The sequence below is a fragment of the Coturnix japonica genome, chromosome 3 (assembly GCF_054131305.1).
Source record: "Coturnix japonica strain WE chromosome 3, WE-NBRP24, whole genome shotgun sequence".
Lineage (NCBI taxonomy): Eukaryota > Metazoa > Chordata > Aves > Galliformes > Phasianidae > Coturnix > Coturnix japonica.
Window position 1 is genome coordinate 101,365,844 of NC_140665.1, and position 19,787 is coordinate 101,385,630.

General features: G+C 50.8%; 5 protein-coding genes across 8 annotated transcripts; 1 reads left to right on the forward strand and 4 right to left on the reverse strand.

Annotated features, from left to right (window-relative positions):
* Nucleotides 1–456: 456 nt before the first annotated feature.
* LOC146761610 (gallinacin-1-like) lies at nucleotides 457–2,376 on the reverse strand. Its single transcript, XM_085544282.1, has 4 exons — nucleotides 2,188–2,376; nucleotides 1,449–1,536; nucleotides 840–966; nucleotides 457–673 (listed from the first exon to the last, which is right to left on the reverse strand). The coding sequence occupies exons 1-4, from the start codon at nucleotides 2,287–2,289 to the stop codon at nucleotides 661–663; spliced, it is 330 nt and encodes a 109-aa protein (XP_085400408.1). The 5' UTR covers nucleotides 2,290–2,376; the 3' UTR covers nucleotides 457–660.
* Nucleotides 2,377–4,416: 2,040 nt separating this feature from the next.
* LOC107312440 (gallinacin-5) lies at nucleotides 4,417–5,820 on the reverse strand. 2 transcript variants are annotated; one of them, XM_085544284.1, is made up of 4 exons: nucleotides 5,757–5,820; nucleotides 5,550–5,634; nucleotides 4,973–5,099; nucleotides 4,417–4,612 (listed from the first exon to the last, which is right to left on the reverse strand). In XM_085544284.1, exons 2-4 carry the CDS (start codon nucleotides 5,605–5,607, stop codon nucleotides 4,597–4,599), a joined length of 201 nt encoding a protein of 66 aa, XP_085400410.1. In that variant the 5' UTR covers nucleotides 5,608–5,634; nucleotides 5,757–5,820; the 3' UTR covers nucleotides 4,417–4,596. The 2 variants fall into 2 exon arrangements, with proteins under 2 accessions (XP_085400410.1, XP_085400409.1); XM_085544283.1 differs by having other exon boundaries at nucleotides 5,550–5,820.
* Nucleotides 5,821–7,923: 2,103 nt separating this feature from the next.
* Nucleotides 7,924–9,215, reverse strand: LOC146761611 (gallinacin-4-like). Its single transcript, XM_085544293.1, has 3 exons — nucleotides 9,075–9,215; nucleotides 8,278–8,364; nucleotides 7,924–8,054 (listed from the first exon to the last, which is right to left on the reverse strand). The coding sequence occupies exons 2-3, from the start codon at nucleotides 8,333–8,335 to the stop codon at nucleotides 7,924–7,926; spliced, it is 189 nt and encodes a 62-aa protein (XP_085400419.1). The 5' UTR covers nucleotides 8,336–8,364; nucleotides 9,075–9,215.
* A 2,180-nt stretch (nucleotides 9,216–11,395) lies between these two features.
* DEFB1 (defensin beta 1) lies at nucleotides 11,396–12,188 on the reverse strand. Its single transcript, XM_032443218.2, has 2 exons — nucleotides 11,980–12,188; nucleotides 11,396–11,649 (listed from the first exon to the last, which is right to left on the reverse strand). The coding sequence occupies exons 1-2, from the start codon at nucleotides 12,053–12,055 to the stop codon at nucleotides 11,510–11,512; spliced, it is 216 nt and encodes a 71-aa protein (XP_032299109.2). The 5' UTR covers nucleotides 12,056–12,188; the 3' UTR covers nucleotides 11,396–11,509.
* Nucleotides 12,189–13,780: 1,592 nt separating this feature from the next.
* On the forward strand, nucleotides 13,781–18,577 carry XKR5 (XK related 5). Of its 3 annotated transcripts, XM_085544288.1 has the most exons (8): nucleotides 13,866–13,926; nucleotides 14,341–14,524; nucleotides 15,500–15,546; nucleotides 15,639–15,681; nucleotides 16,171–16,380; nucleotides 16,481–16,650; nucleotides 16,898–17,009; nucleotides 17,519–18,576. In XM_085544288.1, the coding sequence occupies exons 3-8, from the start codon at nucleotides 15,541–15,543 to the stop codon at nucleotides 18,517–18,519; spliced, it is 1,542 nt and encodes a 513-aa protein (XP_085400414.1). In that variant the 5' UTR covers nucleotides 13,866–13,926; nucleotides 14,341–14,524; nucleotides 15,500–15,540; the 3' UTR covers nucleotides 18,520–18,576. The 3 variants fall into 3 exon arrangements, 2 of the variants coding, with proteins under 2 accessions (XP_015715125.2, XP_085400414.1); XR_014944987.1 differs by having other exon boundaries at nucleotides 13,781–13,926; nucleotides 15,500–15,681; nucleotides 16,059–16,380; nucleotides 17,519–17,925; XM_015859639.3 differs by having other exon boundaries at nucleotides 13,781–13,926; nucleotides 15,500–15,681; nucleotides 17,519–18,577.
* The last annotated feature ends 1,210 nt before the right edge of the window (nucleotides 18,578–19,787 follow it).

The following is a 19,787-nucleotide window of genomic DNA, read 5'->3' on the forward strand; positions in this document are numbered from 1 at the left end:
AGGGCTGCCTTTGCTGAAAGGTTGAAGTCATTGCTTAATGATGGGGAATCCCAGCAGTGCAATCCCAATTAGGCTAGTCAGGCAGAGAGATAAAGACATACTGCTTTAACTCCTGCATGTTTCTGGGTCAAGATACACAGGTCTCATTGGAGATTTCACCTTAAAAAGGATCTGGAAAGGCAAACTGGTGGAACAATTCCTTTCCAAGAACTATACAGGTCTCCTTGTGGGCTGCCTAAGGGATCAGGCCCCTCCATCAGGCATGTGAGGCTGGGAGAAGGGTGGGTTCTGTGGGTCTGGCAGCTGACGAGGGAGATGAAAGGCCAATCACACTGTGTGGTGGTACCACCAGGATGGAGCACGTGGGCAGCTCTGGCCTTGCTGCCCCAGGGCTGATAGGGAAGAGCATCCCTGGGCACCCACTGGCACAAGGACACACTCACACTTCCCACCAGCTGCAATGCCAAACTGCACGCCTTTATTCAGCAGGGAAAAGTAGCATCTGGCCAAACAACTGCAGGCCCACTGTGGGATGTCTCCAGCTTCTATTATCACAGTCTATACATGGGAGACTGCGGAGGTGGGATAGGGAGAGGTCAGCAGGGGATGTTTCCATGAGCGAGAAGCCAGGGTGATGTCCTGCTTGGGATGTCCGGCTCTTCATCCCCATATGCTGCAGAAAGAAAACACTCTGTGAAGTCACCTGCTTTTCTTTTCCTTCTTTTTCTGTCTCTCAGTGTGTATCACTCATCCCGGATAACGACACATTGACACTAAACGCAATGCAGGTATTAACCAACCTGCGCAGGTCTGATTTCATCCCTAATCCCCAAGCTTACTTTTTGCAGCAAACGTGAAATCTTGAGCATTTCCCACTGATGATAGTGAGGGAAGGGCACTTCAGAAATGCACAGAAGCCTTTCTGTCGGTAACACTGTTCCCTTTTTCCTAGATCTCGGGAGGATCCTGCACAGAGCAGAAGAAAATGAGTCTGAGATACCTGTAAAAACTGCTTGTGCTTCTAGAGTGGCTGACCCACGGATCTCAGCCTAACATGTGAACAAAGCATCAAAATCAAAAGCCCAGCCACTCATCTGAGCCACAGAATCATAGAATAGCCCAGGCTGGAAGGGACCTCAAGGATCACGAAACTCCAGCACCCCCACAACAGGCAGGGCCACCAACCTCCACATTGATACCAGCCCAGGCTGCCCAGGGCCCCATCCAACCTGGCCTTGAACACCTCCAGGGATGGACGGGGCATCCACAGCCTCTCTGGGCAGCTGTTCCAGCACCTCACCACTCTCATAGTAAAGAACTTCCCCCTGAAATCCAACCTAAATCTTCCCTCCCTCCTGAAACAACTAATCAGAGCCCTCCTAATCATTACCCATCCCTGACAAGCCACTTCCTGGGATATGGAGAACCCCACAGAGCTCACACCTCACCTGCAGCACCGTGAGCCAGGAGGAGGATGAAGGGGAAGAGCAGGTACACAATCTTCATGGTTTGCTCCTGTCCTGGGTTGTCACAGGGCTGCAGAGGGGAGAAACCAAGGCAACACAAGATCCGCCTTCTAGCACAGACAGCATATCAGCAGTAACACCGGTGTATTATTTGTTGTCTCTCCTCTGTCTCTACTTAATCAAATGTCAGAGCAGAGTTTACACATCAGGAGATGCTTGTGTCATCAGCCAATGCAATTCCAGCAGTTATATGAGTGTCAATAATATTCTGCTGCCTGAAAAGAGGACCTCAGGACAGAAGATCTTAGGCTGGAGCAGGTTGCCTAAAGAGGCCGTGGATGCCCCATCCCTGCAGGCATTCAAGGCCAGGCTGGATGTGGCTCTGGGCAGCCTGGGCTGCTGTTTGGTGACCCTGCACACAGCAGGGGGTTGAAATTAGATGGTCATTGTGGTCCTTTTCAACCCAGGCCATTCTATGATTCTATGATTAGATGTCTCCTCAAGCTCTGAGGTATCTTTCAGTCTCTCCTGCAAACTGGAAACCCTGTCTGTGGCTTCCACATGTTCTGGGCTCCAACACTAACATGGGTGTTCTCAACCTCCTCTAGTTCTTGTTTCTATTCGCAGACACATCCAATAGTTAGCAATGCAGTTGGCTGCAGGATAATAGGTTTGTACAGGAATGGGCAGCTTTCCTGGAAGAGAGCACCAAGTTACTCACCTGACGATGGTTTCTCAGAGTACAGCAAAGCAGTAAGAACCCCGCCAAGAACAGCGTGCATCCAGGTGGGTTAGGATCAGGGAATACTGTATTGCCCCACATCCCCTAGTTTTATATTGCCTGCGACATGGGTTTATTCTGGCTGCCACTTCTCCTGCTGGCCAATGAGAAAGTGACCCATGTGCATAGGGATGGAGCAGCTGCTCCTCATTGCTGTTGGCTGTGGTGGGAGAGGCTGAGGTGCTCACTGGTGCTGTTGCAATAGTCACAGTTCCCCTCATGCAACACATCTTGTGACATTGGCTCACATCAAGCACAATAGCTGTGGTGGTGTGCTGGAAAGTTTGGGGGGTATGCAATGCATTTGGTTGGTGTGGACAGCAAACAGCAGCCTGGTCCCAGAATAAAAGAGAATATTTGCTTGCCTCCTCCTGTCTGATTAAACAGTTGGTTTAGAAGAGATATGTAGTAACATGCAGGATATTGAAAGTCCTCTCACCTTTAGACACTGCAAGAACACCTTCACCTGGGACAAGATGGTCATGTGGCTGACATGCTAAAGGTGAGAAGCACTACAGCTTCTGTCTAGTCAAACTATGCCTCTGCTGTTAAGATCAGTGTTATCCTGGACCATGTTTGACAAAGTATTGCCTACACATCAAGGAAGGAGGCTCAGTACCTGGAGTGCTGGGTCCAGTTCTGAGCCCCCATTACAGGAGACAGTGAGGAGCCCCCACTGCTCTCTGCTCCCTGTGCCAGGGCTCTGGTACCCACCCAGCACAGTGGTGCTGCTGGTGGCAGCTCCTGGGCTCCAGGCTGTGCCCTGTTCCCCTGTGCTGCCCCAGGCACTGTGAAGCACAGCTCCATCCCCTTGCATCTCCTGCAGGCCTTTATGACTGCAGTTGGGTCCTACCTGCTGCTCCAGGCTAAGCAGTCCCAGCCTCTCCTCCCAACAGTGCTGCTCCAGGCCCTGCAGCACCTTGGGATCCCCATGTAGGGCTCTATGCAGTGTGTTCAGGTCTCTCCTGTACTGGGGGCTCAGAATTGGACCCAGCACTCCAGGTGCTGAGCATTCTCCCTTGATGTGTAGGCAATACTTTGTCAAACCTGGTCCAGGATAACACTGGTCTTAACAGCAGAGGCATATTTCTAGGGATGGGAACCAAACCTGGTCAGTCAAACTAACTTATAGCTGAGAATGTGTGATTTTTATTCCAGCAGGATGTCTCCAGCTTCTACTGTCACAGTTACACCATGGGAGACTGTGGAGGAGGCAACCCTGCAATTACCTACCTGATGAACACCTTGGTGTTCAGACATGAAGACATCCAAAGGGAATCCCTTGTGTACAGCCCACACCAGTTGTTTTTGGAGCAAAAATTACAAACGTTTTTCAGCCTCCTTGTATGCTTCAACTCAGACTACTTGATTTGAAAGAGACTTCCAAGTGTGCAGGTGCTTTATCCTGAAGGTGCAAAGGGATATGTAGGAGGCCAAGGGCCTGTAGCCATGTACCAGGCAGACCCACAGCAGGATTCTTCCAACAGAAACAGTCTGTAAAAGGAGAACTGGATGCCCACGTTGGTTTCTGTGGCTGTAGGGATGCTGAGAGTGTTCCCTCTCTTGCAGATTTTTTACCAGGCTCAGCATAAACAAGAGTTGCCCCAGCTATGATAAAGGGGAGAGGGCTCCCAGCATACGCTGCATGGAGATCACAGTCAGGGCTGGTCCCTGCTCAAAGGACCTGCTTTAAGCTGAATCTCTTGTGCTGAATCTGCCCTTTCTGCCAGGCACAGCTTGAGTCAGGGTCCTTGCAGATCCCCCTGCCTCGTGGGGCTGGTGCTGGGGCCTGGGGACAACTTGAAGGGATGGAAGGTGAGGGTGGTGTTTGCACTTGTATTTGTGGGTCTGTGTCTATCTAGAATTCATGATCTTCTCACTGTCTTGGGCAGGGAAGGAGATGATGTTCCCCATTGACCCAGTGCAAGGAGGGAAGACCCCAGTAGTGCTATCCACCAGATTCAAGCCCCCACCTTTACTAAGATCCACATATGAAACAGTCACAAGGATGAGGGCCAGGTCCCTGTCTATCCCTTTTTCTCACTCTTGCTTTCTTGGGCACCCTGGAAATGACCACTTCCAAAACAGTGGTGTTGCATCCCAAGGGAGGAATGAGACAGAGAAAGGAGACACATGCACACACACCATAAGGACAGACAGACATCTCCATAATGTTAATGCAAGCTGCCACCTTGTATTGTGCAAAGAGGGGTTCTCACAGGGCTGAGGTCTCATTTTCCAGGGTCACCACCGCTCCCAGTGATGACTGTTGCCTCTGGTGCACTGCAAAGGTACGTGGTGGCTTCAGTGTTCTGCACGGAGATCAATGTGAGGGGACATCAGAGGCCATCAGGAATACCATCGGCTGTGGGAGGAAAGGTGTGGCAGTGCTCATCCCAACTCTATGAACACAGAGCCCTCAGTTAAATTCCCATTTTCCTTTGGGACTGTTTCTGAACTACAGCCCCAGGGCTGGTGGAAGCCTGGGAAGAGTCCCCATGCTCTCTATAGGGGGTGGCTGACCTGCCAGCAGTAGTGGTGGAAGGTGCTGGAGGACACCAGACTGCTGCATCCCCAACAGCATCTCCCAGTTTGGATAATACAGCAGCAGGGACCCAGGGATGCTCACATGCCATTGGGCTGTGCGTTATTCTCTTTCTCCAGGGACCTCAGCTCCAACCCCAAGAGGAAGCAGCCATCCCACACCTGGCAGAGCTGAGCCTACCTCCGACAGCAGAAGACTTGCTCAGAGCAGAGACCAATGCGACCGATCCCTGGAGGGCATGAACTATGGGAGCAGAAGCCCCCACGGCGCTCACAGTCCTGGGGTGATGCCCGAGCAAGGGACAGCCCTGCAGAGAGCAGAAAGAGACACCTCAGCACAGTTCTGCCCAGCTGTGAGCACAGCCTTCTGCCCCTGTACAACCAAAACTGGTGCACCCTGATCATGTCCTTGCTGAACACAAGTGGAAAGCTCTCCCCATGCCCCTGGGCTGCCTATTCTTCCCTTTTTCCACCAAACTTTCCAATGGAAATCCATTGAGTAGCACAGTAACCCAAGGAGGTTGTGGATCCCTGAAAGCATTCAAGGCCAGGCTGGACATGGCTCTGGGCAGCCTGCTTTGGTGGCTGGCAACCCTGCATACAGCAGGGAGATTGAAACTAGATGACCATTTTTGGTCCTTTTCAAGCCAGGCCATTCTATGATTCTATGATTCTATTCTATTTCATCATCAAACTCAGCATTATCCCCTACAAAATATCAACACCAACCACATCCCTACAAGGTACGTATATCTCACCTGGTTCTCCCTGGAGCATCAGGAGGAGGACAGCAAAGAGGAGAGGCAGGATCTGCATGGCTGGGAGATGCCCACAGGATCACGGCTGTGGGGAGAAGAAAAAGCAGAGCAGGTTCCTTTCTTGCTGGCAGCAGCGCTTCGATCCCAGCTGGAGTCCTCCTGCCACACAGGCAGTATCCCTGACACCACCAATTGTTCCCAAAGCACCTTTTCCTGTTTCTTCCCCTGTCAGAGATGACACGGAATCACTTTCCTCCAAGGCCTTCAGCTCTTGTGTCATCCTGCCTTGTGAAAGAGAAACACGGCGCTGTGGTTTGCTGGACGCTTCTTGGGACACACTTCATCCCCATCTGTTAGCCTTGGCACTCAACCCACCCTCCCAACACAAAGGAGCTCTGTGTTGCTCTCCTCCAGCCAAGCGTGTTCTCTATGCTTCACTTGAGAGCTGCTGGGAAGACGCCACACGGGATGACATCTCCATTCAGCCCCATGAATGACTAGCTTTCATCACCATTTTGCATAAGAATTTGATGTGGCTTTGCAAAATGTTGACGGTATACTTTTTAAATCAAGATTCAGGCTCATCTTATCCGTGTGTGTAATGCATGTTTATGCATATATGTACGTATGTCATGACATGCTCAATTATAATGTATGTTCACTGGGTAGTTACAGAAATAAACCTTACAGCCCAGCAGGGAGGAGGGGGGAGAATCACAGCCTCTGTTTCAATGTAAGCTGGCTCTACAAGCTGTTCTCCAGCTATAAATGCGGCTATTTGTGGTCGAGAGAGAAAAGTCTGATGCTATAACATTCTCCATATTGCTGCCTATAGATGTTGGAATGGCTCCAGGGCTGAACATGAAATACCCAGGGTTGAATCTTCTCTGCCTTCATCTTCTTTTGCGCAAAGCCCTCGGACTTTGTGCAAAACATCTTGTGCCATTCTGGTTAGTGAAAGAAACACTCACCGTGCCGTGAGTTGTGCAAAACAGCTTAGGACATAAACTGCAAATTGCTGCTCTGGTTCCACTTGACAGCTTCCTGAGGTCTCTATCCAGGGGAATCCCTGCGAGGTGGCCGTTGGCCTGGTTTCCTGCCCTTTGCATGCTGTGGTTTCCATGCTGGCACTCTGAGTCACTTGCAGAAATATCCCTTGGCAGGGAGGCCCAGTGCTCTGTGACAAACATCAGGCTCTGGGCTTCAGGTCAGCTTTCTGTGTGTAAGCCCTTGGGTTGTTTCCCTTAAAAGCCAACCATCATTGCTCCCACCTTTGGCTGAGCATGCATGAGCACTGAGCTTCACACAGGCAGTAGGAGAATGAGCCACAAAGGTACAGATGTTCCCCTTACTACCAGATATATGACCTCAGAGCAGCTAGCAAAGCCTGACCATATCCTTTATTAACTCCTTGTGTCATAGGAAAGACTGGTTCCATCCAGGGAGATGTTTCAAAAAGGTCTTTGGTCTCAGCTAAGCCTCTGAGGCTATTCTATTCTATTCTATTCTATTCTATTCTATTCTATTCTATTCTATTCTATTCTATTCTATTCTATTCTATTCTATTCTATTCTATTCTATTCTATTCTATTCTATTCCATTCCATTCCATTCCATTCCATTCTTTTCTACTCCACTTTACCCTACTCTACTACAGTCTAATCTACTCTACTCCACTACTCTCTCCTGCAGCTGATGTGAATGTTGCAGTTATACTGCAAATTTATATAGCCTAAAGTAATCGAGAGTAAAACCAGGCTTTGAATCTTAAACTGAGATCACTTGCCCGCTTCTGTTCTTCTTAGATCCCATAATGACTGTTCTTGCCAGGTCTGAAATCTCTGGACCCAAATGGTTCAGAACAAAGAATTACACTGGAAAATACTTTCATACTCCCTGTGGAAGTGATGACTGACTCCAGCTGTGATCAGGACGGTGGCTCCTATCAGGTCTGGGTGGAACACATGCTTGTACCCATTCAACCAGCAGCATGAAAGGGGAAAACATTTTGGCAAGCTAAACGTTCCTGAATCTGATTTCAGAATCCTTATCTTGTTTGAGCTTCTGAAGATTAATACTATTTCTAACAAAATTAATAACAAAACCACACATGGCTGCCATACAATCTCCCCAGATATTGCTTTTATTAAAGGAATGTCAAATGTTTGCTTAAAGAATGACTGGTACAATGGTTCCCTGGCTCCAACAATGCAAGAAGAGTTCATTCCCAGGCTTCTGGAGATCCTGTGCAATTACTCACACTATAACCTATGCAAAGGAAAGAACAGTACAGGGTTTTCACACCTAAATTGAAGGGGAAAATCCCAACATATAGAGCTTGAAATCTGGGAAGTCAGTTTAGCCATAGTCAGGTCTTACCATCTACAGCAAGAATACCCAGTACGGCACGGCCCCAGGTAAGCGTTCCCATTAGGGCATTTCCCAGGGGTGCAGAAGGTCCCACGGTATCCACATTTGATGTGATGTATTGGAGAGCGGGAAAAGCCTGCACAATTAACAAAGAAAAGAAAAATTAAGGGAAAAAGAGGAAAGGAGAGGAGAGGAGAGGAGAGGAGAGGAGAGGAGAGGAGAGGAGAGGAGAGGAGAGGAGAGGAGAGGAGAGGAGAGGAGAGGAGAGGAGAGGAGAGGAGAGGAGAGGAGAGGAGAGGAGAGGAGAGGAGAGGATCATACAGCTCGTAGATAGCCTCACACTTTCATTTATTCCTTACCCGCAGCTCCATGAACCGCCACAAAGAGGAGCACAATGAAAAAGCAAAGGATTCTCATGGCAGAAAGCAGACTGGGAAATCCTATCGCTGCGGAGAAATGACACTGAGATGTTAATAAGTGTTGTCCACCTACAGACACAGTGAGCTGAGGAGTGAAGGACAGAAATTATCATTGAAAATCATATAGGATACAGTTTATTTATAATCATGTACTTTGTCTTAAAGTTTCCCTGGACCATGCGTAGGATCATGGCACAGGAAGAACAATACAATACAACTTCAAATCCACCTTTTAATTACCATGTCAATTCAGTAGGTTTATACTAAGTTGCTTGACATGTTGCAATGCATTGCCATAAACTCAATCTGCTTTGTGGAAATTGTTAATTTAGAAACCAAAACATGACAGTTCTTACTATATTCACACAAGGCAACACAAAGCACATTTTCAAGTCTTTCTAAAGCAAGAATAGAGAAGGAATCACTAAGGTTGGAAAGACCACGAAGGTCATCCAGTCCAGTCCAACCATCAACCAATGCCTGTGACTGCTTTTATGCTCACTTCCAGAACTATTTCCAAGACAAATTTCCTCTTACATCTCCTTCTGCAGCCTGCAAACGTTCTTCTTTCTAATCAGTATTTACCTAAACTAATGCTTGATGGACTGAGTCACTGCATGGTTACGGTTATGATGGAGTAAAGCAGCTATCCATGGAAGATCTGAAATCTCCAGCCATTTTCAGAAAGACAGAGCTGTAAAAGAGAGGCTGAATAATGAGAACGTTTGGGTCATTACCACGAAAGAGGAGGCTCTGGGTTGGAGTAGTCCTGCGGATCAGCGTCAGCCACCCAAATGCATTAAGATGGAGGAGCAGAGCGTGGCTCTACGTGGCTTCTGGAGGCTGGGAAGGATGATTGCTCTTCACAACCTTCTTGGGGCCAGTCAGGGGGTGTCTGCAGTTTTGGGGGGAGTCAAGGCGCCGTTCAACAGATCCACTCTGTTAGTGTCCCCCTGTGAGGGACCAAGGTATTGCTTTCTAAATATTGCAGCATCGCCTCAAGAAATGCACCGAGCTGCCTGCAAAACAGCTTTGGGACCTCTGTTGGTGCAACGTTAGACCGCAGAGACTTGCTCAAGGTTTCTGTCATGGCAACTGCTCAGTTCAGGTGGGTTTTGTGGTTAGCAGGAATTACTATTACTCAATTTAACTGCTTGTTTAATGTAGAAGGATGTGCACCTAGGCTAGAAAATACCTCCAAGATCACCCAGTCCAACCATCAGCCTACCACCAATATTTCCCCACAACTTTGTAATGAGGAAGCACCGTCTCCATCTATTTTCATTGCTTTCCTTTGAATTCTTTACAAAGGTAAGAAATAGGTCACCGTAAAATGAAATGCAATAATCCGGTCCCTGTCTCCATGCATGGGTTAAGATTTCCCATTGGGCCCCTCAGGTTAGAACTGCCAGTTATAATCATGTTGTCTATAGACGGGAGAGCTTTCTGAGCCACAGCTTCACCACCCATACCCGCTATTTTATTGTCATAGAATGGTTTGAGTTGGAAGGGACCCTTAAAGGCCATTTGATTCCAGCTCCCTGCAGTGAACAGAGACACCCACAGCTTGATGGATGCCCAGAGCCTGGCCTCAAGCATTACCTTGGAAGGGAAAGGAGCACACACCCTGAACATCCTCCTACACCTTCCCCATCACAACCCCCCTCACACTTTCCGTGTGCTTACAGAAATTCCTGCTTTTTCTCCAGGGATCTGTTGTAAGAGGATCCTCACCCTCCTTTTCAGGCTTCTTTCACTTCTATCTGAAGCCGACCTGCCACATTCTATGGGAGTTTCTGTTCTCTGTCAGCCCTTCGCTCACAGCTGAGCCCTCCCCTCTGTGAGCCCCCCCAGCTGCCTTTCATGCCCAGTGGGGATTTTTCTTAGACCTCTTTGTTCTCTTTTTTGAGTGAAAGCAAATATTTTACCGAGGTCTCTAGCACAGCCTTTTTTTAACAGCTTTCAGGCTGCCTGCAGGCTTCTTGCTCCTCTGGGCTGCCCCTTTTGGTGCTCTTTTGCACTCATTTTTGCTTCTTCTTGAGACTGGATATTGCAGGAGACTCAAGATCTTTCTCCTCCTCCTGGCAGGAGACCAGGATACAACGACCTTGCTGACACTTCCCCACTTCATTCCTCAGGCTCTTCATCTGTTCATGACAAGCTGAAATCCCTGCATTCCCTTTAATGCCCTTGATTTCCTCATTGCAATTGTTATACAATCACTGTGGAGTCTCATTCACAGCTATTCCAGCAAACCAGCCCCGTGAGAGTCACCACAGCTTTTTGGCATCCCACCAAATTCCTGCTTTTTGGCTATAATTATTTCTTCTTCCTGAATGAAAGGAGTTAACCTTAATCCTGGGTGGAAGAGCATGACTTAATCAGAACAGGAACTTTGTGTTTGCTTAGCTGCCTCCTATGGGCCATGCAAGGCCCAGCTCATGAGCACAAAGGACTTTCCAGCCCCTAGATGGAAGGAGTGATTAAGGCTGAAATAGCACCTCTGGGCTCAGAGAACCTGATTATTATTAATGATTGTTTCATTGGTTGTGGCAATGTGTTATACAATAACACCAAGTGCAGTGTGTGTTTACTCCAGGCCGAATAGATCTAAACTCCCCAAATGCAGAGTGAACCAAATGCCCCGTCCATCCCTGGAGGTGTTCAAGGCCAGGTTGGATGGGGCCCTGGGCAGCCTGGTATTAAATGGGGAGGCTGGTGGTCCTGACTTCAGCAGAGGGGTTGGAGCTCCATGATCCTTGAGGTCCCTTCCAACCCAAATGTTCTATGATTCTATAATCATTCCCCACAGCTCCACAGCCAACATGGGCAGGGCTGTGGAGAACATACGTCCATAGACCTCAGAAACCAGAGGGATCAAAACGCACCTCGCTGATTAATGGTTTAAAAAGCCTCATGTTATTACCCGTGCTTTATTAGATATTGACACCAATCAAAGAATTTGCAGAGTTGGCTCTTTGAATACATGTTACAGAAAAGAAAAAGAGCACAAATCACTTCTGCTTTGTAGGGCTGAGCTATTGTTCAGAGCCTGCAAGAGAACAGAAGATTTCAGCGTCCAGCAGCACCCCAAACAACAGAATGGCAACATAGGGAAAGATGATGCTACACCACTGCTGTCGCTGCTAATGATACTACCAAGGCTACCAGCTCAATGCCGACCATGGATCCAAAAGGGTCTGCAGCACTTTGCCAGTCCATTGTAGCAGGTACCTCTGGATCTCTTGAAGAGAGGACACAGCAAGAATGAACACTCGCCCTTCATCTTCCGACACGTGACAGTGTCTGACTCTGTAATGGAGGAAAAGAACCTGTGAGACTCTTCCATTGGATTTCTAAGTGCAATGAAAGCTGGTCCCCATGCTACCAAGTCAGTTCAGCAAGAGGGATGTGAACCCACTGTTGAGTTTTGCTGTGATGTCTGAAAACATCCATGAGTTACAGATTGTGAGGTTCTCCCCTCAACCCTGAAAGTGCCAACTGGAGTTTGCCTACTCAACACTCATCCACCAGACCCATCTCCAAGCATCATGTCAATGCGCCATGAGTTCATTCTTCATTTACAGAACAGTTCCCTGCTCCCCAAACATAAAAATGACCCTTGATTGTATTTAAGCTTACCTGGAGCAGCCTGCGGTACTGCCAGGAGAACAAGAAACAGGAGGAATATGCCTGTGGCTTTAGCTGACATTGTCATGTTGCCCTGAAGCTGCCGAGGCCAAGAGGAAGGAACGAACCTCACTTTATAAAGCTTTGTTCAATGTGATCACCAGGGATTTAGCAATCTTATAAATAACAGGTTGGAAGGATGATGTGTGTTGTAACCTCTAATTACAATTCCTGTGTGGACGCATAGCACAAAATTCCCCACCCCATTAAGCCTGCAAAAATAGGGCAGGCATCCCATGCCATTCCATCTCATTCCATACCATGCCATGCCATGCCATGTGCAGAGGTGATTTCACCACTGTCTGTATTTAGCCTCCTTGGAGATGTGAGTGGCTTTTTAGCATAGCAAGAGGAAAAATAGGCTGTAGGCCATGCACCACATGTTTCATTCGGTGGTTGCTTAAATGCAAGCCCTGGAGGATGCAAAGTTCTTCCATGGTTGGTAAATAATCAGCACTGAAAACAGAGATCCTGGTTGCACTCCTAAAATCAGAGAGAGTAGCTCAGCTCCCCAGCCAGCAGCATATCCCTGAGCACACAGGTTTGGGTCACTGTTCATATGCAACTATCAAGAGGGAAGCATAGGGCAGGGAGAGACAGGCATCACACACTGGGCATCTATAGAGATCTCTGGAGACTGAGTTGGATGACAGACTGCTGCTTAAACCAGCAGAGTCCAGGGTTAGTTCCAAGGGTTGCCAAGAAACTTGCTAAAGCTTTAAAAAAAAAACAGCAGAAAAATGAGTTAAAGTCCCCAAATGTGCTCATATGGGATGGGATGGGATGCAATTGGATAGTATGGCAAGGGATGGAATAGGATGCAATGGCATAGCATGACATGGGATGGGTTGGGATGAGATGGAATGGCATGGGATGGGATGGCATGGAACAATAAGATAAGATGGGATGCAATGGTATAACTTAGCATGGGATGGGATGGGATGGGATGGGATGGGATGGGATGGGATGGGATGGGATGGGATGGGATGGGATGGGATGGGATGGGATGGGATGGAATGGGATGGGATGGGATGGAATGGGATGGGATGGGATGAGATGGCATGAGGCGGCATGAAATAGAATGACATAAGACAGGAAGGGATAGAATAGGATGGGATTGCATTGCATGGGATTAGACAAGACGGCAAGGCAAGGGATGGGATAGGATGCAATGGCATGGGTTGGTATGGGATGAGATGGGATGCCCTGACATGGGATGGGATTGCACGATATGGAATGAGATGGAATGGGGTGTCATGACATGGGATGAGATGGCACAGGATGGGATGGGATGGGATGGGATGGGATGGGATGGGATGGGATGGGATGGGATGGGATGGGATGGGATGGGATGGGATGGGATGGGATGGGATGGGATGGGATGGCATAGGATGGAATGGGATGGGATGGCATAGGATGGGATGGGATGGGATGGCACAGGATGGGATAACTCCTGACATCCCAGTGGATCCGCTGAGCTTCGGGAGCATCCTGCATGACTTTCCAAAACCACTCACAAATCCTTGGACACCATTTGGACTTCAATAGCAGCCGTCTCTTCCGATGGAGAGGAGGAAAAACAACGCAATTCATCTATGGCAGCACCACACACCGTGCTCCGGCTGCCACCTAGTGCTCAGTCCCGCGGGGACAGCAGGGGACATCGGGATGCGCCAACCACCCCCTATGGTCCACGGGGGGCCCCAAAAAGCCGCCGAGAATCAAAGATCGTGACGTAAGAACCCCGCGGCGGGGCGGGGGGAGGCATCTGGGGAGGTGCTCGAGTGTTTCCTCCTCCTCTTCCTCCTCCTTTTCCTCCTCCTCCTCCTGATGCGCGCAGGATGCGCGGGGTCTTCCCGGCGCTCTGCCTGGCGCTGCTGGCGGCGGAGCGCGGAGCGAGTGAGTGAACGCGCAGCGTGCGCGGGATTTGCGCGGGGAGAAGGGAGAGAGGGCTGCGCCTCCATGTTCGCACCACCCCCAGCCTGGACCCCTCTGCTTATCCCTCCTTTCCTCCCTAAACGAGGTGTTTCGGGATCCGTGCAGCCTCTATTCTTTATTAAAGGGGGTAAAAAAGAGGGAAAACACTGCAATTTTTGAATATTTGTCTTAAGTTTGAAGCTGGGCACGTTTTATCTGAACCCATCTTTAGTTGTGTCCCTGGGTGGTGCTGGTTGTGCTGCTGCTGACAAGCCCTGAGGAGCCGGCAGCCCAAGATAAGGGTGGGACACAGGCTGTGAACTCATGGGGAAGCTGTGTATTGCATCTTTTAGGTGTGTGTGGCATCCCCAGCAGCTCCTCTCTCTTGTTTTCCAGGGCTTTGCACCATCATCCATTACCTTTCCCAAGGGCAGCTGGGCTGGTTTTGTGGGACCATCACCTGTCTGGTACCTGGCTACGTGGCTCAGCTCCTCAGCATCCTCTGGTTGAAGGCAGATGGACACCCACTGGGCTGCAGGGTCCTGGTCCTCCACATCCTACAGTTTGGCCTCTGGAAACGGTGAGAGATTTACCCTGCAGTCCATCCAGCCTCCCTATAAACCTACCCAAAATGGTGTGGACGTCCCATTCCATGTCATCCTATCCCATGCCATCCCAACAAATGCAATGCCATCTGGTCCCATGCCATGTCATGACATCCCATCCTGTGCTATCCCAACTCATGCCTTGCCATCTTGTCCAATCCCATGCCATGCAATGCCATCCCATTCTGTCCCTTCCCATCCTATGCCATTCTATTGCATGCCACCTCATGCCATCTCATCCTATTTCATCCCATTTCATCTCATTTCATCCCATGCCATCCCATCCTATCTCATCTCATGCCATGCCATGCCATGCCATGCCATCTCATCCCATCCCATCCCATGCCATCCCATGCCATGCCATGCCATGCCATCTCATCCCATCCCATCCCATTCCATCCCATCCCATCCCATGCCATGCCATGCCATGCCATGCCATGCCATGCCATGCCATGCCATGCCATGCCATGCCAACTCATCCCATCCCATCCCATGCCATGCCATGCCATGCCATCTCATCCCATCCCATCCCATGCCATGCCATGCCATGCCATGCCAACTCATCCCATCTCATCCCATGCCGTCCCATCATCTCATCATTTCATCTCATTCAATCTCATCCCATATCATCATTCCCTCCCATCCCATCCCATCTCATCTCATCTCATCTCATCTCATCTCATCTCATCTCATCTCATCTCATCTCATCTCATCTCATCTCATCATCTCATCTCATCATCTCATCTCATCTCATCTCATCCCATCCCATCCCATCCCATCCCATGCCATCCCATCCCATCCCATGCCATCCCATCCCATCCCATCCCATCCCATGCCATCCCATCATCTCATCATCTCATCTCATTCAATCCCATCCCATCTCATCATTCCATGCCATCCCATCCCATCTCATCCCATCCCAACCCAACCCATCCTGCTGATTCTTGCAGGTACTGGGATATTTTGTGGATGGAGGTGAAGGCAAACAGCAATGCAGGTACTGGGGAGATGCTGATGCAACATGCAGATGTGTGTGTGCTGCGGCTCCTGGAAGCCCTGCTGCAAAGTCTGCCTCACCTCCTGTTGCAGTTGTATGTTGTCGTGGTCAGTGAGCCAGCCAGCCTCATCCCTGGTGAGTCTTTGGGCTATGCATGGATTTCCCAGTCAGCACAGTCATGCCTTCCAGTGTACAATGCATCTCTATGGCACACAATGCCTTGGTTGGGTTTGAACCCAACATACGTTCTCTAGGTTCATCCCAAAATGTGCTGTTAGGGGTTTGGGGCTGCTTCATGGAAAAGGTGAATGCTCAGCTTGGATTTCTAAAGGGAGAGGTTGGGATGTGAACAAGGTCATATTGGTTGGTGTTAGGCTGTGGTGGGACTGGGAGTGGAATGGGGTAGGGAGATTGGGATAGGGAGATGTTAGGGTAGCATGGTTAGGTTGTGGTTGGACTTGATGATCTTGAAGGTCTTTTCCAACCTGAGCAACTCTATGATTCTCTGTCAGTGCAAGTGTGCAAAGGAGACTCAGTCTGGCAGGACCTGCTGTCTAGCTTGGATGGGTGCTGTGCTACAGGTAGCTCCTTTGAGCCCTCAGAGTTTCCCCTGTCCCCATACAGCTGTCAGCGCTGGGCTGTCCCTGCTGTCCCTCTGCTGGGCTTTGGTTTCCTACAGTCGCTCCTGCTGCCTGCTGAGACCTGGCCACGTGTGTCTGCCGGCTGCAGCCCTGCTCTGCCTGCTGCTCTGGAGGATGGGGATGCTGACAAGCAGGGTCCTGGCCCTGCTGCTCTTTGCCAGGCTCTATTCCTGCTGGGTTCTGGCTGTAGCAGGTAAGAGCAGCATTCATTGTCCCTATGCCCATTGCCAGCCATGGGGATGCTCCCACTGACCCCAAGTCGCTTGTATCTTTTCGGTGCCATCCCCTTGCAGGCACCCACTGGTTGCTGATGTCCTTCTGGCTGGTGGCCCTGCAGAGTGACATTGTGGCCCAGCCCTGTCGCTGGAGGCTGTTCAACGTCCTGATGGGGGCTGTGTACATCTTCTGCTACATCAACGTCCAGCCTGGTCCTTCCAAGCACCGCATGGCTGTGTTCTACGTGGTGAGTACCCACAATGTGGCTCTGGGCAGCCCGGTCTGCTGGTTGGTAACCCTGCACATAGCAGGGGGGTTGAAATAAGATGAGCATTGTAGTCCTTTTCAACCCAGGCCATTCTATGATTCTATGATTCTACGAATATCTATATTGCAATGTGGCAATATACATCAACTGTATATTGCTGGAAACGGGGTGGTTTGCATCATCAGAATCATATCAGAGGACGTAACCATGGCTCTCTGCCCCATAGGTAATGCTGATGGAGAACACGCTCCTGCTGCTGCTGGCCACTGAGTTCCTGCAGGCAGAGATGGGGCACAGCCTGCGTGTGAGCGGGGCTGCCATGGCGGGGGCTGCCCTCGGTGAGAGCTGCTGCAGGCTGCGGTGTGGGCTGCATGTTTGGAGAGTAGCTTTGGCAAATCCCTGTCTTGTTTTGCTTTATTTCTTCAAGAGTTGATTGGTTATTCGTGGGCATAAGTAAAGAAGTGTTGTGATATCAGAGCGGTGAGGTTGGGAATAGCCTCCCAGCAGCAAAGGTGGGAAAGAAGTGTCTGATGAGGTCCTTAGAAGTGATGATGGTGGGGGTTTGGGATGTGAGAAGGACCCGTCCCATCTCAAACACACACACACAGGCTCCTGAACTGGATATAAAGGTGTTCTCGGAGCTGATGTCCAGTGGGAATGGGAGGCTGCTATGCAGGAGGAACAGAGGGTGCCTGGAAGTGAGATGTGGATGTGGTTGGAAGGCCAGGACGCTGCAAGGTATTGCTGTATTGCAGCAGTATCTTTGCAAGGAGGAACCTGTTCTCTCCTGCACACCTCACTGAATGCATTGGATTCATCCCTTGATGCTTTCCTGTTCTTTTTGCAGGTGTTGCAGCCATGGTGCTTTATTACAGCCTGTTCCATCCCAAATCCTCCAAGATCAGGCAGGGCTTCCTGGAAACCTCCAGCTGTGCTGGTAGCAATGACCAGGCTGCTGGGAATAGCTCCTGCATGGGGCAGAGCTGGGGAACTTCAATAGATGGAGAGTCCTTGGCTGCAGAAAGGACCACAGTAACTCCCCAAACTGAGAACAGCCCATCGCCCCTCCAGCTCAGGGCGAGTTCAGAGGATGGATGGACAAATCACCACCATTGGATGCTGGTGAAGCTGGCCTTGAAGACTGGAAATGTATCAAAGATCAATGCAGCTTTTGGGGATGCTGGTGTGGGAGAGCTTTACATTGACGGGAGGGAGATGGGAACACCCCAACATGGAGCAGAGCCTTCCCTCCCCACAGTGGAAATTGCTCCTCTGGGCCTTGGGTTGGGTCTATTAGAGGAGAAGTCAGTGGTGGTGAGGAACAGAGGAGGCAGCAAACATGAAGTCGGGGCTGGAAGGGACAGAGGAGGGCAAGAGGCTGCTGGTCACCCTGCCACCCCCCCACCCCACTGCTCCTCTGCATCCCTACCTGAGGGATCCTCGGTGTATTTCAGTGCCAGCACAGGCGGCATCACCTCTCCTGGTTCAGTGATGGTGACAGCCACCTCCACGGCCCCACTGCAAGGGGACATAGAAGCCCACTCTTCCCCAGGATGTCTGGCAGGAGGAAGGGGAAGAAGAGAAGATTTCTCCCTTGAGACAGCGAGCATCAGCCCCATCCTGGCTTCTCATACCCACAGACACCTGCAGAGTGGTGTGTGTATGGGGACAGAGGGAGCCCCTGTGGGGCGGCATCACCTGCAGGACACCCATCCCTGTGGCACGCAGGGATTTGTTGGCCTGAGGAGCAAGCTGAGGCCACCACGCTTTACCTCCACCCCTAAAGCTGATTCCAAATGTTCCCAGCGAGGACTGAGGGATGTGGGAGAGGGGAAGGATGTGTCATGACAAACCGGGTCACCAACCAGCAGCCCAGGCTGCCCAGAGCCACATCCAGCCTGGCCTCGAATGCCTGCAGGGATGGGGCATCCACAGCCTCCTTGGGCAACCATTAACCTGGCGCACAACCACAGCTTTCACAAGCAGTTTCTCCCCGCTCCTCCGCCACCAGAGGGAGGTGGTGCTCAATGCTGCCGGAGCTCGCTCCTTCCAGGGGCCGTGCTACATCCCACACCCCACACACTGACCGTGGGACGGGGCTGGGGTTGTGGGGCTGCTGACAGCTGCAACCCCCCAGTGGGAATGAGTGAGGGAGGAATGGGGGGCTCTGTGATGCTGGAGGTGGCTGATGCTGTGCACAGCGAGTGCCTGGGTGGATAGCGACGGGACAAGGGGGAATGGTTTGAAACTGAGACAGGGGAGGTTCAGGTTGGATCTTAGGAGGAAGTTTTTCCCCCAGAGGGTGGTGACGCACTGGCACAGGTTGCCCAAGGAGGCTGTGGATGCCCCATCCCTGCAGGCATTCAAGGCCAGGCTGGATGTGGCTCTGGGCAGCCTGGGCTGCTGGTTGGTGACCCTGCACACAGCAGGGGGTTGGAGCCAGATGGTCACTGTGGTCCTTTACAACCCAGACCACCCCATGGTCCTGTGATTCTATGACTCCATCCCACCACAATCAGGCTATGGTTCTCCTATGCTCCCGCCTGGCCTGGAATAAAGGATTTCAGCTCATTTGCCTCCGATGAGCCCTTTTGGTTTGCATTGCTACCAATTAAACCTCCTGCAGCTCTGCAGAGAGACAGAAGGGACCTGAGCCGTGCTGAGCTATAGCAGGAACAAGGAGTGTGAGCCCAGGGCCGGGGCTGGACAATGCAGGGAGTGACTGGAGCTGCCCAGAACAGGCTGTGCCACTCACTGCTGGTCTGGAAGGAGGAGCAGGAATGGAACCTCCATCTCCTGCCTCTAACAAAGCCCGGGTGGGCACACAGGTGCGGCTGGCACCGTTTGGATGTCCCCCATCCCTGCAGGCATTCAAGGCCAGGCTGGATGTGACTCTGGGCAGCCTGGGCTGCAGGTTGGTGACCCTGCACACAGCAGGGGGTTGGATCCAGATGATCATTGCTTACCCCTTTCCCCATTACAGTCTCCCCGCACCCACCCGCGGTGCCGGGGCAGCTCATCGGCCACGCGTGGGGCCGTGAATCCCGGGGGTGGTGCCGGGGAGGCTCGGGGAGGGGCGGCGCCTGCGCGGGGCGGCCGCGGAGCTCCGCGAAGTT

Excerpts from the sequence above, each read along its gene's own strand:
- LOC146761610 (XM_085544282.1), bottom strand. The coding sequence starts at position 2,289 with ATGTGGGGCAATACAGTATTCCCTGATCCTAACCCACCTGGATGCACG. Across the intron at positions 1,537-2,187 it reads CTCTGAGAAACCATCGTCAG|CCCTGTGACAACCCAGGACA; the intron begins GTGAGTAACTTG and ends TCCCCTCTGCAG. Across the intron at positions 967-1,448 it reads CCTGGCTCACGGTGCTGCAG|GATCCTCCCGAGATCTAGGA; the intron begins GTGAGGTGTGAG and ends TGCTCTGTGCAG.
- LOC107312440 (XM_085544284.1), bottom strand. The coding sequence starts at position 5,607 with ATGCAGATCCTGCCTCTCCTCTTTGCTGTCCTCCTCCTGATGCTCCAG. Across the intron at positions 5,100-5,549 it reads GATGCTCCAGGGAGAACCAG|GGCTGTCCCTTGCTCGGGCA; the intron begins GTGAGATATACG and ends TGCTCTCTGCAG.
- LOC146761611 (XM_085544293.1), bottom strand. The coding sequence starts at position 8,335 with ATGAGAATCCTTTGCTTTTTCATTGTGCTCCTCTTTGTGGCGGTTCAT. Across the intron at positions 8,055-8,277 it reads GGCGGTTCATGGAGCTGCGG|GCTTTTCCCGCTCTCCAATA; the intron begins GTAAGGAATAAA and ends TTAATTGTGCAG.
- DEFB1 (XM_032443218.2), bottom strand. The coding sequence starts at position 12,055 with ATGACAATGTCAGCTAAAGCCACAGGCATATTCCTCCTGTTTCTTGTT. Across the intron at positions 11,650-11,979 it reads AGTACCGCAGGCTGCTCCAG|AGTCAGACACTGTCACGTGT; the intron begins GTAAGCTTAAAT and ends CCTCCATTACAG.
- XKR5 (XM_015859639.3), top strand. The coding sequence starts at position 13,869 with ATGCGCGGGGTCTTCCCGGCGCTCTGCCTGGCGCTGCTGGCGGCGGAG. Across the intron at positions 16,381-16,480 it reads CTGGGTTCTGGCTGTAGCAG|GCACCCACTGGTTGCTGATG; the intron begins GTAAGAGCAGCA and ends ATCCCCTTGCAG. Across the intron at positions 17,010-17,518 it reads CATGGCGGGGGCTGCCCTCG|GTGTTGCAGCCATGGTGCTT; the intron begins GTGAGAGCTGCT and ends TTCTTTTTGCAG.